The sequence below is a fragment of the Ambystoma mexicanum genome, chromosome 8, assembly GCF_040938575.1.
Source record: "Ambystoma mexicanum isolate Mex_15411 chromosome 8, UKY_AmexF1_1, whole genome shotgun sequence".
Taxonomy (NCBI): domain Eukaryota; kingdom Metazoa; phylum Chordata; class Amphibia; order Caudata; family Ambystomatidae; genus Ambystoma; species Ambystoma mexicanum.
Window position 1 is genome coordinate 23152388 of NC_090929.1, and position 16339 is coordinate 23168726.

At 47.4% G+C, this 16339-nt stretch overlaps 1 protein-coding gene across 8 annotated transcripts in view; it reads left to right on the forward strand.

Moving 5' to 3' along the window:
- SPTAN1 (spectrin alpha, non-erythrocytic 1) overlaps positions 1-16339 on the forward strand; it is a 514843-nt gene that overhangs the window by 308408 nt on the left and 190096 nt on the right. For 5 of the 8 annotated variants that reach the window (XM_069609174.1, XM_069609169.1, XM_069609172.1 and 2 more), the window contains 2 exons: positions 13949-13963; positions 14842-14973. In XM_069609174.1, coding sequence (XP_069465275.1) covers positions 13949-13963; positions 14842-14973 — 147 coding nt within the window. The remainder of the gene's footprint in view (positions 1-13948; positions 13964-14841; positions 14974-16339) is intronic. The other 3 variants (XM_069609170.1, XM_069609173.1, XM_069609176.1) reach the window with 1 other exon arrangement.

The window sequence follows — 16339 nt, forward strand, 5'->3', positions numbered from 1 at the left end:
CTTCGGACTGAAGTCGGCACCCAGGGTGTTTACAAAGTGCCTGGCACCAGTGGCGGCCCATGTGCATCTACAGGGGATACACGTGTACCCATACTTCGACTGACTCCAGGCCAAGTTAAGGGAAGTAGCCGTTGAACACACAGACGACTGCCTGGCTTCTGACAGATCTGGGGTTCTCTGTCAACTATCCAAAGTCCTGCTTTATCGCATAACGCTCTGTAACGTCTGGGGTCCAGGCTCAACACCGTCTCCTGCCTGGCGGCTCCCTCAGAAGAGAAGATGGGCGCCCTGCTGGGCAAGGTGTAAAGGCTGTTGGCACTGAAGACTGCTGCAGTGCGGACCATGAAATCGCTGCTCGGCATGATGTTATGCATCTACCTGATCCGGCTCTGCAGGTTGCGGATGCAACCCCTTCAGGAGTTCCTGGATGCTCAATAGATCCAGGTGTCGGGCAGCTTCGCATCCTCTCGACGAGGAGTTTGTCGAGCGATAAAGTGGTGGGTCGTACGCACCAACATCGCCAGGGACACCGGATTTCAGAGCCCCCGTACCATGAGACCATCAGGACAACCTCTTCCCTGGAGGGGTGGGAAGCCCACACTGGACGTCTCCACGCCAGAGGCCTGTGGCTGACGGAGCAGAAGGATCTTCACATCAATATCCTGGAGCCTTCACATCAATATCCTGGAGCCTGTGGGCTGTGTTCTGGGCTCTCAATTCATTCCTTCCGTCTCTGAAGGGCAGGGTGGTGACTATCTTCACAGACAACACCTCCACGATGTTCTACATCAGGAAGCGGGGGGGCATCCGATCCTTGGCGCTCTCGAAAGGTGCAGGATTTTTGGCACTGGTCCGTCGGACAAGACCTGTTCCCCGTTACCATTGCTGACTTAATCAGCAGGGAGTCGCGCTCCTGCCACAAATGGGAATTTCGACAGGACCAGGTGGACCGCATCTTCAAGTGGGGGAGGCACCAGAGCGATCTGTTTGCGACAATGACAAACTCCAAATGCCTGAGGTTTACCGGCAGATTCCACCAACCGAGGAGCCTGAGGGACGTGTTCTCCTTCCTGTGTCTTGGGGAGAATTCTCATTTCTGTGTTAATTCCCTTCCACCGTAGAGACCCCCAGCTCTTTTGCTTGACTTTAGGACTTTTCATTTTTTATCCTGGAGTTAATGTTAAAGGTCATTTGTACCGCGCACTATCACCACCGGAGTGGTCCCCTGGCGCTCTGGCGGCTCTGAAAGAGGGGGGAGGGGGGAGGGGGGGTTAGTGGGTGGAGGCTGGAAAAGTGCAAGATTGCAGTGATGTGCTGTTGGCAGCCTCAGCCCGGTGGTTCCGTCGGCTGGGCCTGGGGTGTATGCGGCCGGTAGTCGTCATGTGCTGATGTGCGAGTCTGTGTTTTTTTGTTTTGTTGTTGCAGTGTAGTGAAGTTTGTGCGGTTTGCTGCGCTAGAGGTTTGTGGTTGTGTTTGGTTTGGAGTTTGAGAGGTGTATGCAGAGAAGGAAATTGTTAATGGTATTCGTTAGTCATCTCTATCCTGGACTGAACCGGTTGGGCTCGTGTAATCTTACCCGACGGGATGCTTGTACACCCTGAGCCTCAGGAGGTACGTGCCCGTTTTTCCATTCGAGGCCGTTTGAGGATCTAGCTGTCCCCTCCGCCCGCTCCCTTAATAACCTTGCATGCTCCTCACCCCCTCCACATGACTAGCGCCGCTGCTAGTGTCCATACACCCGGTTGTGTGGTGATTGGTGGTATCTTGTCCGTTCCACAGCCTCGTGGAACCTAGTTGTGGCTGTACGGGCGGTGGGGGATGGTAAGGGTTGGCTGGAGTAGTTGTATCCGTTTCTCTGGGTCTCGCGGGTGGACCCCTGTGTCCAGCGTCAGCCCTACTGGTGCCCAGGGTACTTCTGTCGGTTCTAGGGGTTTGTCAATGTCCTTTTTTGATGAGTCGTTTGTCTTATTGTTTCGGTTTTAGTCTCCGGTGTTGAAGAGGTAGGTTTTTAGTAATTTTCTGAATTTAAGGTGGTCTTTGGTGTTCCTGATTACTTTTGGGATGTTCCAGGTTTTCGCGGCTAAGTGGTAGAAAGCGGTGCCTCCGAGTTTCTTATTGATGTAAGGTTTTAGTTTCAGTCGGATTTCGTTGGTTGACCTGAGCGGTCTCGTTGGCTTGTGGATTATTTTTTTTTGTAGGAATTCTGCTCCTTGTCCGCTGATTGCCCTGTGCGTTATGCACATTGTTTTGAAGATGATACGCTGTTTTACTGGGAGCCAGTGTAGTGATTTTAGGGCCGGGGTGATGTGGTCTCTTCTGGATAGTTTGAGGAGTAGTCTGGCTGCAGTGTTTTGGATCCGTTGTAGCTTCTTCAGTAGGTATTCCGGTATACCGAGGTAGAGGCTGTTTGCATAGTCGATACTTGACATGATGAGGCCGACGATGGTGAGTGTTTTGTGTGTGAAGGAGAGGAAAGGTAGTATTTTTCTTGCCGTGTGGAGGAGGAAGAAGCATTTCTTGACTGTTGCGTTTATTTGCGGTTCTAAGGTTAGGGTGTTGTCCATCAGGACTCCCAGATTTTTTACTACCTTAGATGGTGATGGTGTAGATCCCATTTCCGTTGGCCACGGGATGGCGGTTTCCTTCTCTTGGTCTTTGGATATGATCATGATTTCTGTTTTTCCTGGGTTGATTTTCAGGTTGTTGGCATTCATCCAGTTGAAGACTTCTTTTAGACAGTCGGTTAAGTTTGAATGATCGGCTTGGGTGTCTTCGATCTTGTAGATGATTTGAGTGTCGTCTGCATAGTTGTAGCATTTGATGTTGTGTTTCTTGAAGATTCTGATTACTGGGGTTTGGTAGATGTTGAAGTACAGTGGAGATAGTGAGGATCCTTGTGGTACTCCACAGTCGTTGACTCGTGGGGTGGATTTGAAGGGTTTGATCCAGACGGTTTCAGTTCTGTCTGCTAGAAATTATTTAGTCCAGTGTAGCGCTGCGACTGTTAAGCCTATGTCTTCTAGTCTTTTGGTTAGGGTGTCATGGCTAACTGTGTTGAAGGCTGCAGAGAGGTCGAGCAGGATAAGGGCAGATGTTGTGTTGGAGTCTGCGTTTGTTTTTAGGTCATCCCAGATGGATAGTAGTGCTGTTTCTGTACCTCTTGTGGGTCTGAAGCCGACTTGAGCTTGGTCTAGCAGGTGGTGTTCTTCAACATATTCTTGGGTTAGTTTGTATACGTAGGTTTCGAGGAGTTTGGCTGGGTAGGGGATGTTGGAGATTGGTCTGTAGTTGGAGAGGTCATCTACGTCCCCGCTTGTGTTTTTCAGAAGTGGTTTGATGTAAGCCGATTTGAAGATCCTTGGTACTGTTCCTGTTGCCAGTGATAGATTTAGAAGGTTTCTGAAGTATTCTGCTGGTGTTCCTTGTCTGAGGATTGATTTGTAGATGTCCGGGGGGCAGGGATCCATCGGTGAGCCCGCTTTCTTGCTGTGTTTTATCAGCATTGCGAATGCCTCTGCTGATATTTGAGGGTAGTTATTGAGTTTGTGCTGCGGTTCTGATTTAGGTTCGTTTGGTTGTAAGTCTCTGCTGGTTGGTCTCTGTTGGATGGTTTGTCGGATGTCATTGATTTTCTTTTTGAAGTGGTCTGCAAGGTTGTTGCATAGTTTCTCCGAGGGGGTTGGGGTGTTGTCACAGCCTGGTGGGTTTCTCATTTCTTTAATGATACGGAACATTTCTTTTTGTGTGTTGGTGGCATTTGTGATTCTGTCATCATAATGCCTTCTCTTTGCCTTTTGAATTTCCTTCTTGTATGCGCGAATGTGCTTCTGGAACCTTGTGTTTTTTTTTTTTGTTTTTTGTTTTTTTTTTACATTTATAGAGCGCACTGCAGTCCATAGACATCGAGGCGCTATTACATGAAGGCGTAAGCAGCAAGATTGTGTAAACATAGGAAACATAAGGTACTTAGTTACAGAGAGAAGAGCGGAGCATAGTTACAAATGACGTTCGTAAGCCTGTAAATATAAAGGCAGGAAGGTTTAGACAAACAGCCTGGTTTTAAGGCTTTGCGGAAGGCTAGGTGAGAGTCAATCCCCCTGAGGAGCGAAGGTAGGGCGTTCCAGTGTGAGGCTGCTAGGGCTGAGAAGCTCGAGCCTCCCGCACGTACTCTACAAGTCTTGGGAGTAGAAATCAGGTTGGTGTAGGCAGATCTGGTGGGCCTGGCCGAGGTGGGTCGTGAAATTCTCTGGGCAAGGTAGAGGGGAGCAAGGTCATGGAGGCATTTATGGGTGAGGGAGAGGATTTTAAAGATGATCCTCTGCCTAATGGGCAGCCAGTGGACCTGCCTCCTAAGGTCAGAAATGTGGTCTTTCCTGGAAAAACCTGTAGCGGCCCTGAGGGCGTTGTTCTGGGCAAGCTGGAGTTTAGCGATGTTTTTTCCGGAGGTCCCACCAAGGAGTGCGTTGCAGTAGTCCAACCTAGATCCTATGATGGCCCTAGCAATAGTGAGGCCATTTTGTGAGGATAGGAAGGGTCTTGCTGCGTAGATGAGCTTGGAGTAGTATGCTGATGAGGAGGCTATGGCATTAACATGCTTGTCCATGGTGAGATTAGAGTCGAGGTAGACTCCTAGAGTCTTGACTGATTGGGATACCGCAATCGGTATGTTGTCGATGGTAAAAGAGGTGTATTGTTTGTCAAGGTTGCCTAGAATGGTTGGTGACCCAATAAGTAAAAGCTCGGTCTTCTCGCTATTGAGACAAAGCCAATTGTCAGCCATCCAGGCTTGGATGGTGGCGTAGATGGAGTTGAGGGTGTTCTTGTCCAGCTCATAGTCACCTGTAAGCGGGATGAGTACTTGGGTGTCATCCGCATAATTCGTGTATGAGATGCCCATAGAATCAAGGAGATTGAAGAGAGGACGTGTGAACAGGTTGTAGAGGGTGGGTGCTATGCAGGAGCCCTGGGGCACCCCACATTTGATGTGACTAGGAGATGCACATGCTGAGTCCGAGAAGACTTTCATGGCCCTTTCCTGTAGGAATGAGGTGATCCATGCGCATGCTTTTGGGGAGAAGTTGGCTGCTATAGAGAGATGGTGGCAGAGTGTGTTGTGATCAACGAGGTCGAATGCTGCTGATAGATCAAGGAGGAGCAGGAGCGCTGGTTTGCCTCCGTCACGAATGTCATCCATTTGATTTTTTAGGTCAAGTAGGGCTGTTTCCGTCCCATGACGAGGTCTGAAACCAGACTGCCGAAGGCCGAGAAGGCGGTGCTCTTCGAGGAATTTTTGGACTTGATGGTAGGCCGCTTTGTCCAAAATTTTCAATAGAAAGGGGACAGTAGTGATGGGTCTGTTGTTCCCTGGTACTGATGGGTCAAGTGAGGGCTTTTTGAGGAGCGGACGGACCCAGGCTTCCTTAAGGTCAGTTGGAACATGGCCAGACTGAAAGGATGCATTTATGAAGGCTGTGAGGAAGGGGGCCAGGGTAGGACCGCAGTCTTTGACTAGCTGTGCAGGGCATACATCGCCTTTACAGTTAGATGGTTTGATGGTTTTTAAGAGCGTGATGACCTCGGATTCAGTGATGTCTTTGAAGTCGAAAGGCGGGCAGGAGTGGCCTTTGGTCTCCTTGTTGGTGTTAGTATTCTGGTTGGCGATTAGGAGGGTCATAGCTTTTTGGTGTGCCTGGATTTTAGTTTGCAGGGTATTTAGTTTATTAAACATGGCGGTTTGGATGTCATTACACCATTTTTCATCTTTCTGGATGGTGGATGGTGGGGTGGACGGAGTTTCAAGTTCCCTGAAGATGGTGAAGATTTCTTTGGTAGTAGATTTGGCGTTGGCAATCCTATTGTTGAAGGAGTTAGCTTTAGCGAAGATAATAGCTGTTTTGTAGTCCTTAGAGATAGTCTTAAAGGAGGATTTGGTAGCGTCGTTTGGTTTATTTCTCCAGGCTGAGAGGGCAGCTCGTTTCTTGGAGCGAAGCTGAAGAAGCTCTTGGGAGAACCAAGCGTTGGTATGCTTTTTTGTCTGGATTGTAATCTTTCCTCCATTCCGTTTCCATCTTTTTGTTTTCTTTTTTCATGGTGCTTAGTAGTGGGGTAAACCAGTGAATAAGACCCTTTACTCACTCATGTATTTGGATCTGATTTGGAGTCTGTTTTTCCTTTGTTTTTGGAGTCTGACCAACTCCATAGACATCTACTTTTTGCATTGACACACACAGCACCTTCAGTGCAGTGTCACAGAGGAGTCCTTTGGATTTCTCAAAAGGTTTAAATACCTTTTCTTGGGTGAACTACTGTTACCAAGAATACTAAAGTGAAATTGACTTTACTTACTTTTTTCCTATGTAGGTCCAGCGCGGACCCCATTTTATGTGGCGTGCTGGGGGTTACTTAGTAGCCCCCTTTACTACTTACTCATGTAACATTTTTTGTTACCCTCACTACTTCAAATGGCTGGTGGCAGTGGTTTAATTTTCCTACCATTGTGCAATTTTACTGCAGGCTGAATCCTCAGCTGCAGTATCGCACCGATGGATGACCATTGTGTCAAAATAGCCCCGGCCGTCTTCTTTTTTTGCCATTTGTTGTTTGTGAGTCTTTCTTGGGTTTTACTCCGCGCGCCAAACCAGGTTTAAACCTTTTGTTCATTTTGCCTTTGGGGGGCTTCAGTACTGAAACCCGCCTCTGACTCCAGTGTGTCTGGCAGGGCAGGAAGTGAGGGAGGTGCCCGAAAACTCTGTCCTTCGTTTTCTTGGTTACCTGAATGCACCCAGTCTTAATTGAAGGGCTGGCTGTCCTTGCAGGACAGCCACCCTTCTGTGTGAATGACAGCTAGGCTGTGCATGAATGGGAAGAAGCCTGCATAAAAGGCGAGGCTTCTTGAATCGAAGGGAGAGTCGACCACTGGACGAAACATCAGACGAAGGAATCGTTAAGAGAAGCGTGCTGCATCCTCATGCCCAGTGAAGCTCTGCTGAAGCTCCAATTCCTAATCGACCAGAGAAGACCCGGAACAGACGACGACTTCTCTTGGGTTAGTGGGACCAACTAACCCCAAGACTAACTTTGGTGGAGGGCCTTCCCCAACTGGCTGTACTTCTTTGCTGCTGCTGGAACTGAGTGCCAGGGGTCGAGAAATCCGTAATCTAGTACAAAGTCTTTAAGTCAGACCGAAGCTACAGGAAGATCCTGAGGACCTTCCCGAAGGACGAGCCAAGCTCGAGTCACCTTACCCGAGTGCTGGACTCAAGGAGTGAAGGAAACCCATCCAGTGTCCAAGATCCGCGGTGAACTGAAAAGAGGTGTAGCTGCCGCCGACCTCCAAACTGCTATGCAGGAGTCCTCCAGACATCCTCTCTTGTCCCCATGACTGAGGCCAGGAACACCGGATCTGCAACACTGCAACCAGGACCCTGGTTGCAGTGTTGCAGATCCTCTTCTTCCAACCTAGGTTACTCTTCTGACTAAGGGCTTTGTCTGTAGCTTGCTTGTCTCAGTTGAGATTTGCAGTAGCTGCTTTCTAGCTTTGATTCTAGCTCTAACTTTTCACAAGTGTAACCGCTTGTGTCCCAACAGTGATTTCCTCTAACAAACTCTCTAACTTTGTGCAAGACTTTTGTGCTATCTAAGAAGTGCCTCAGCTCCATAGACATTGTTAAAATAGACTTTGGTTGTCCTGGCTCCCTGCAGACTCTTCTAACCTATGGACTTTGATTCGAACTGTCCCTCAATGGTGGTACATTGGTTCTTAACCAGTATTATTGGGAAAGGTTTTATCTAAACTTCATTGGGGATTTAAAAAGTGCTTGCATGCTTTGAGAACCTGTTAACCTTTGTCCTTCCATCAACCTTTCCTCTTTGCCTCAGAATTTTAGCAGATACAAAAGTGATATATAAATGCCAATACTGTCCTAGTAGTTGAAGTCACTAAGGGGTTTGTTTGTTTTATTCACTTTTTATGCGCACCAGACCCATGGGTAGCAGGGCGCAGCAATGAGAAAATGCGAGGCTTACATAGTTATAACATAGAATGATATACAATATACAATAACAGTCTCTAGAACACAGATAATACAATATTCAGGTATAGTCAATCAGAATTACAGAAATATACAGAAAATTACAGTATGGTTTGTCAGGGGTGTCGCAAATGATTACAGTAGGATGTAGTGACACAGGTAAGCTAACGGTCGGTGGAGGTAAGGAGTTGAATGACGTTTTTTCTGAAGCGGAAGTAAGGCAGATCCCCGCTCAGGTCTTGTGGCAGTGAGTTCCAGGTTTTAGCAGCCTTTACAGGGAAGCTATTTCCACCAATCGTAGTGAGTCTGAAGTTAGGTATTATCAAACAGTTAGAGTTGACAGCTCTGGTCGGTCTAAGAGAGGTTCTTCTGTGAAATTTGTCTATCAAGTATCTGGGGGCAGAGTTATTGAGGGCTTCATGGGTCAGAGATAGCGTCTTAAGTTGTATTTTGTTGTCACTGGTCAGCCATTTGTGATGGCGTCTGACGGAGGAGATATGGGTTCTTTTGTTTATGCCCAGTGCTGCTCTCAAGGCATTATTTTGTAGTGTTTATAATCTTTGAATTATGGTTTTGTTGGCTCCAGAGTATAGTGCATTACAATAATCAATTCTGGAGAGTATTCAACTGTTATTTGAAAGGAAGTGTGTATGACGCATCTCCAAAAGAGTATCTACTGCTTATCTTGATTCGGAGAACGTGTTATGAAGTGTATTTTTATTGTTGCACATTGTCCTTTTTAAAGAATGCTTATTTAAAACTGAGCTTTAAATAAATAATAATTTTACTAGAAAACGTTGAGTGTAAGTGTTATTTGGATACTTGTAATTGTGAATTTCAATGCTACTGATCTACAGCTCACATTGACCATTCTTGAGATAGGTCTGGCTGCTCAGTCACTCTACCAACTTGTGTAGTACAGGCCTATTCCAATAGGTGGGTTACCGAATACCAAGAGAACAAGATTGGTGGGGTCTCCCACAGGGTTACTGCATCAAATCTTGCCTAACACTGTGGGAAGGCTGGTTTCTGTACGCGTTCCCGCCATTGCCTCTCCTGCTACGAGTCAACACACTCCAACAGTGCCGATGCAGGATTATACTCATTGCCCCGGTGTGGCCGAGGCAGATTTGGTACCCGGATCATCTCAGCCTGTCAGCGTCGCCTCCGGTCAAGCTGCCAGTGGTCCCGGATCTTCTCACCAGGGAAGGAGGTGCAATGCTGCATCACAACCCAGGATAGCTGAACCTGAGGGCTTGGCTCCTGCAGCCCTGGAGTTTGGAGGATACGAGCTGTCAGCGGACTGCAGGAAGGTCCTTGCCAAGGCCAGAGCGTCGTCTAGTGCTGCGGTCACAAGTGGAAGCGTTTCGCTATGTGGTGCCGGGCGCAGAATATCGCCCTTCTGAGGGTCACAGCCCCACAGGTTCCATCCGTTGTCTTTGGCCAAGACTGGGGTGGAGCACGCCTCGATCAAGGTGCATCTGGCGGCTATCTCCCGCTACACCAGGTCTCCAGGAACATCTCTTTTGTCTCACCATCTCATCAAGGAGTTCCTCAAAGGACTGTTTTAATCTTTTCCGCTGCAGAAGGCTAGCCCCCCCGGCGTTGGAACTCAACGTGGTGCTGACAAGACGCATGGGGACCCCTTTCGAGCATATGCATCGGGCCCCTCAAGTTCCGCTCGTGGAAAACTGCTTTCCTTGTGGCCATTACCCTTGCCAAGAGAGTGAGTGAGATCCAGGCCCTATCCTACAAACAGCCATATCTGACCTTCCACGAGTCGAGGGTGGTTCTGCGAACACACCCCTCTTTCATGCTATCGGGTCCCAGCGTCGAAATCCTGCAGGAGCAGACGAATAGCCCACCAGATCCCCCAAACTAGTTCACCCAGCAGTCAATTGCAACAACTACTGAGTAGACCAGACCAAGGGAAAGGGGAAGTGGATACAATAACAAATGGTCAGGATTCCTCCGGTTCCCTTCAAGTCCAGGATCTCAACTTCAGGAAAATTGCAATAAATGCATCTCGGATTACACATCATAATATAGTTTAAACTTTACTAAAAAGTATTCCCTCACTTCCCTCCTTAATTACCGGACTACCTCCACCCAAAGCCTGGAGGCAATTTAGGAAAATTAAGATGTTCTTGTTTAATTGCTTTACTGCTCTCTGCTGCTGTTTCTACACTCAGCTGCTTACTCAACGTATGCACTCAAGTTCCAGCATTTATGCTTCAGCTCACTTTTCAAACATTACTGCTCCAGTTTATTTAAATGGTAAAATCTTTTAATTGTATTTCCTAACTTTTTTCCAGTCCATATAAATATACTTAATGTATTTTAAGTATTTGTTTTTCTTAAACTACAATTTTTCTCTGATTGTCTCTCAGGCGGAATTCACTGTGTTGCACTGCCGTGCTTCTCCTTGACTGAATCCTTTACATGCTTGCACAACGCTGCTTGTATTGAGTGCTTATATTAAAATGAACTACGAGCCTTTCGATTCGTTGTATCGAAATCAATGGGTCGGTCTGCCGCGCTTCGCTGTATCCGCTTTTTACAATGGACTTGCTTAAACTCATTTATTTTTATCATGCTGCGCTAAAATGTACTGCCTTTGTTGCCTCTGCAGTCTGAACAGTAAGATTTGAAAGCCGATCGCTGCTTATTACTTCAGCGTTATTCCTAAGTCAAACGAAACTTCTCAAACGGCATCTCTTCACTTTACCCGACGCACAGACATGCGTCGCTGGGTCCTTTTCTTTAACGCGACTCGACTTGAACAACAAGCTCACAACAAAAGAAAACAGTGCAATGATCAAAGCTTACGCCCTCAAGGCCTTGCTAAATGCGTTCGCAGCTGCAAACGAAGCAAAGTGCGCACGGGTTTCTCTTCACACCTGATCATTAAAAAATCATTCACAATTCAATATACTTTAAACATGTAATGTAACTATTCACAAGAGCAGATAAACACTGCTTAGTTTCTTCATCTGCTACTGTTGAAAACATAGTTCATTCAACTTCCAATTTCATCTAGTAACTTGAGAAGAATTTCTTTGAAAGATTAAATTCAACTTGTACAGTCACTTATCTGAATCTTGTTCTCTGGCACTTCCTGTAGTTGTCATTAGGCTGTGATTTCTTTGGTTTCTCCAAGTTTTCTCTGGAGCTTCTAAGGCTGAGACTTCTCTTGAAGATCTTGAATGAAAGGCAGTTTAGAACATCTCCTAAGGTTCCAAACTGCATCACAATAGTCTCCAAGCCAATCACTGCTGTGCAGGAAGTTCTCCATCTTGAACTGGGACAAAAGTAGCTGGCTGATATTATTGTTAAGGAAAATTGTTGTCGCAACCAATCCAACCCTCCCTAGCAGCAGCAGCTACTAATGCCACCAAAGAGTACCTAGACTAAATGACTATTACCTCCTATTACCTGGGGACCTGACACATGCCGAAGGTTCAGTCGGAATTCCACTTCAACAAGCCGTTGGTGTTAGTGTTTTTATGCAAACCTTTGTCACTGTCTGAAAGGAACTTGCACTCGCTACTCCTCTGCGGCTCTTCTTGGTCATACTGCCACTTTACGTGCTTACCAAATCTGAAGATGGCTGCCAGAGGGGCTTAGGGAGAGGGCTCTCATTGGATGGGGGCAGTATGACCCAGAGGACAGGGATTGATTTAGAGGAGAAATGCAGTTTGTAAGTGAAAGTGTTTTCTTTTACCGAAGATTCCCGGCCTGACTGGGAATATTCATGAGCATGTGAATCCATGCTAGACTCATGCTGAAAAACAATAGTTACAGGAAAGTAACTTGCTTGTTCCTTATAGTACTTTCCTAAGAATTATCCTAGTCTATTTGTATTTAAATAAACCCTTTATTTTCACAATACACAGTGTTTCAGTGCTTCTTTTGACAATATACATGCTACAATTTCTTTGTACCAAGCTACAGCCCTCTGTACCTCCTAAGATATGCCTGGCTGCTCTGTCCATGCTACCACATTCTCAGGTAGTATGATATGGCATTTGTAACGCGCCTATACACAAGTGTTTCAAGGCGCGGCAAGGAAGGTGAACAGATGGAAGACAGACAACCATCTTACTAGGCCTAGTGACATTGAGATCGTGCAATTGCAGGGGAGGCGGGAATGGAATAGTGGCAGGGGAAAGGAGAGAGGGCAGTGCTGTACATGGGATCAAAACAATAACAAGAATTGCGGCCAGCAGATGGCAGGTGCAAGGGTAAGTGTTGTATACTAAGAGTGGATTTTATGTACCGTCTCAGTTGTATCGTTTTATGAAGCCCTTAGTTGGACTTTAGAAGAACTGTCTTAACAGCTTCTATGGCTGTCTTCAGGACTTCACCAGGCTGCTTTGGAGCCAATACCCCTTTGTAGAAGAACGGCTGTAGGGCTCCTTCTTTTGCCCCAAATTTAGGCTTGGGGCTGCCCAGCCTACAAATAAGGATCTGCACTAATCAAACGGGCAAGGGTTGTCTAGCCATGGAGAGCCTCTACCCCACATCTGCCCAGCATCAGACGATCCCCTGGCTAGTATGTGGATAGGGACAACAGTCCTAACACCCACATGTGGTCAGATGCACACACCTCTGCTTTGCGCAGGGAGCTATACTTTTTACCTAGGAGAGGGCTTGCCATAAATGACATTTACTTAACTAGATGGCCGGAAAAAGGGCAAAGGACAAGATGGCCAAAAAGCAGGGAGAAAAAGTGTGGCGTAGCGTTTATGCTACTCAAGATGGAATTGTGTGGTAAAATGTAAAAGTACATGCAGTAAAATGAAAAAGGTGTACATAGTACCCCTACAGCCCTTCACTGTAGCTGGTGTTCTGTGCTACATTAAAACAAAGGCATCTAGCAAAGGGGATAGAGTGCCCCTGCACTGGTAGGCATCACGCTGACAACAGCCCCCAAAGGAGATGATCTGAGCAAGGAAAGTACAGCAAAAATGATTTGCTTGCTTCCAACAGTCAGCCCAGGGATTAAGTCCTAGTGAAAATGTGGCGGGTCAATGGAGGGACAGCTGTAAAAATAAAAAACACCTTGATAGTGGGGCTAGACCAAAGCGTCTACAACCCTGCTCACAAACTAGGGTGGCCTCTTGGAACCCTCCCACACGGAGGCGTCTGAAAATCCATCTCCACAGGTTGCCCTTTTAATGGTTGCCTGCAGCTTTATTCACAGGGAGCCATGCAGGGGGCTGTCGGATGAGGGGGTGAAGACTATCTTTTCAGGCTCCCTGACCTGGAAGCTTAAGGGACTCTGACGTAGAGCAGGGTTACATCGCCATTGTAGCTTTGGAAGGGGCTTCACTGGTAACTCGCTGCAATGCCTTGATTAGCCAAGGGCTCAAGCTGCGACTTTGGCATTTCTCTTTTGTGTCTTTAAAACTGTCTGGTGGCTGGGGTTTTCACATGTGATGAATGGAGGAGGGGGAGGATTTGAAACTAAAAGGTCCAGCTATTACTGCAAATCACTCAATGTTCCTGCAATGAGCTGCTTGAGCAGGAATCTGCATTTTTGTGGTTGGGTAGCTTGCTGAGGGCGGTGGTACCTGCCTTTCCATGCTTGTATATGCACCCCATGGTTCTGAAAACTGCAGCTTTATAGATGTGTACACAACCAAGTGCTTGGATGATTGCTGTGTGGGTCTTGTAAATGCACACACCAGTTCTAGAGTCTGCATAGTGATTGCTCTGTCCACACTGTAGTGTTCATTTGTATGCAGTGTGCCAGTTGTGTAGGCTCAGTAACGGTTGGTGCATGCGTGTACTCCTAAACAGTGCTGGAGAATGTGCCCTTTCCTTGGGTATGCTTGGTGTTTAAACCATTCCCTGTTTGACGAAGACATTCTAAAGGAATGTACTGAATTTCTTTTTTTTGATCTGTTTTATAGCTTTCCAAACTGCTGGTAAGTTGTCGTTGGTTACACAGTGACCATGCTACGTGCTCCACTTGTGTAGAATAAATGTGGTTGCGCGTCTGGTCCCGTCAAGTCTCTTGCTCCATCATTCACTGTCTGTTAATTCTTTTTCTAACCCATCATTGCCCTCCTGTCAGGTGCTGCTCTTCCCGATGTTTACATGTGGCTTTTTTCGTGTAGCGGCTCTGTCAGTAATCCTTTAGTTTGTGGATTTGTTCTGCATGGTTTGGTCTTGCCCTGGGCATGGCGCCTTGTGGCTAATGTTCTTCATTCCTTTATCATGGGGACCAAATCAAGGGATGGGTCAGTGACAACTGGGTAAATGCAGGTTGGCAAACAGGGTGGCATTGAGGGTGCGCTTTGTAGAGTGGGTAATTGGGGAGTGGGTCGGTGGAGGGGAATTTTGAGAGTTGGAGGTAGCTTAAATACATTTTGGTTTAAGTACCCACAGAGGGAAAGCTGCTTTGTTGGCGCACAGTGGTTTTGGGCCTCGTAGGCACACCATGCAGAACAGTCCATGGCAGCAATGTTTTATGTCCTGTAGGTCGTGCCCCCTCTGAGGGGGCAACATTCTCACGTGTCCATTCTGTTCAGTGCCAGCTCTGACCCACTGTCTGTGACGTTAGTCTTATGATTCTTCTAAAAGTAATCTCCCCATGTATAATCCCTGCCTCCCCCACCCATACCTTACCCTGACCCAAACCCTTTTGCCTTGATGGCTTTCTTCACAAAACACAAGTCCTACCTTAACTGCAGTTGTGGCAGCAGTGTGTCCATGGGTGCATACACAATCTTCCCCTCCAGTCCTCGTACATCCCTTGAACCAGAGACCATTCGGCTAAAATCTGTGTGTGTCCCTCTTTCAGAGTAAACACCAGAAGCACCAGGCCTTTGAGGCAGAGTTGCATGCTAACGCAGACCGAATCCGTGGCGTGATCGACATGGGCAACTCTCTGATTGACCGTGGAGCATGTGCCGGCAGCGAGGACGCTGTGAAGGTATGGAGTTCTTCTTTGGGAACATAGTAGATTCTCTCTTCAGACAGCAGTTTTGCTCAAGAATTGCTTAATTTGGGATGGGTTGTGCTGCCGCTTGGTAGATCACCAGCTGCAGTGGTTGCTTAACCTCTAACTGAATTAATTGGGGTTTAGTTTATTGATGGAACTTTAGCTGCATGGCTTGAGGTTCGGATTTTTGGTAGAGGTCAAACTGCATGGGTTGGGGACAGCAGTTTTTGGTAGAGCTTTAGCTGTGAGTTGGGGTCAGTTTATTGGTAAAGCTCTAGCAGCATGGGTTGGGGGTTCAGCTTATTGATAGAGCTGTAGCTGCATCAGCTGGGGTCAGCTTATTGGTAGAGCTCTAGCTACATGGGCTGGGGGCCAGTTTATTGGTAGAGCTCTAGCTGCATGGGCTGGGGGCCAGTTTATTGCTAGAGCTCTAGCTGCATGGGTTCGGGAGTCCGTTTATTGGTAGAGCTCTAGCTGCATGGGTTGGGGGAGTCAGTTTATCGGTAGAGCTCTAGCTGCATGGGTTGGTGGTTTCATCTTATTGGTAGAGCTCTAGCTGCATGGGTTGGGGGTTCAGTTTATTGGTAGAGCTCTAGCTGCATGGGTTGGGGAGTCAGTTTATTGGTAGAGCTCTAGGTGCATGGGTTGGGGGTTCAGCTTATTGGTAGAGCTCTAGGTGCATGGGTTGGGGGTTCAGCTTATTGGTAGAGCTCTAGCTGCATGGGTTGGGGGTTCAGTTTATTGGTAGAGCTCTAGGTGCATGGGTTGGGGAGTCCGTTTATTGGTAGAGCTTTTAGCTGCATGGGTTGGGGAGTCAGTTTATTGGTAGAGCTTTTAGCTGCATGGGTTGGGGATCAGCGTATTGGTAGAGCTCTAGCTGCATGGGTTGGGGGTCAGCCTATTGGTAGAGCTCTAGCTGCATGGACTGGGGTTCAGCCTATTGGTAGAGCTCTAGCTGTATGGGCTGGGGTTCAGCCTATTGGTAGAGCTCTAGCTGCATGGGTTGGGGGTCAGCCTATTGGTAGAGCTCTAGCTGCATGGGCTGGGGTTCAGCCTATTGGTAGAGCTCTAGCTGCATGGGTTGGTGGTTTCAGCTTATTGGTAGAGCTCTAGCTGCATGGGCTGGGGATCAGCCTATTAGTAGAGCTCTAGCTGCATGGGCTGGGGATCAGCCTATTGGTAGAGCTCTAGCTGCATGGGCTGGGGGTCAGCCTATTGGTAAACCTCTAGCTGTATGGGTTGGGGGACAGCCTATTGGTAAACCTCTAGCTGTATGGGTTGGGGGACAGCCTATTGGTAAACCTCTAGCTGTATGGGTTGGGGGACAGCCTATTGGTAGAGCTCTAGCTGTATGGGT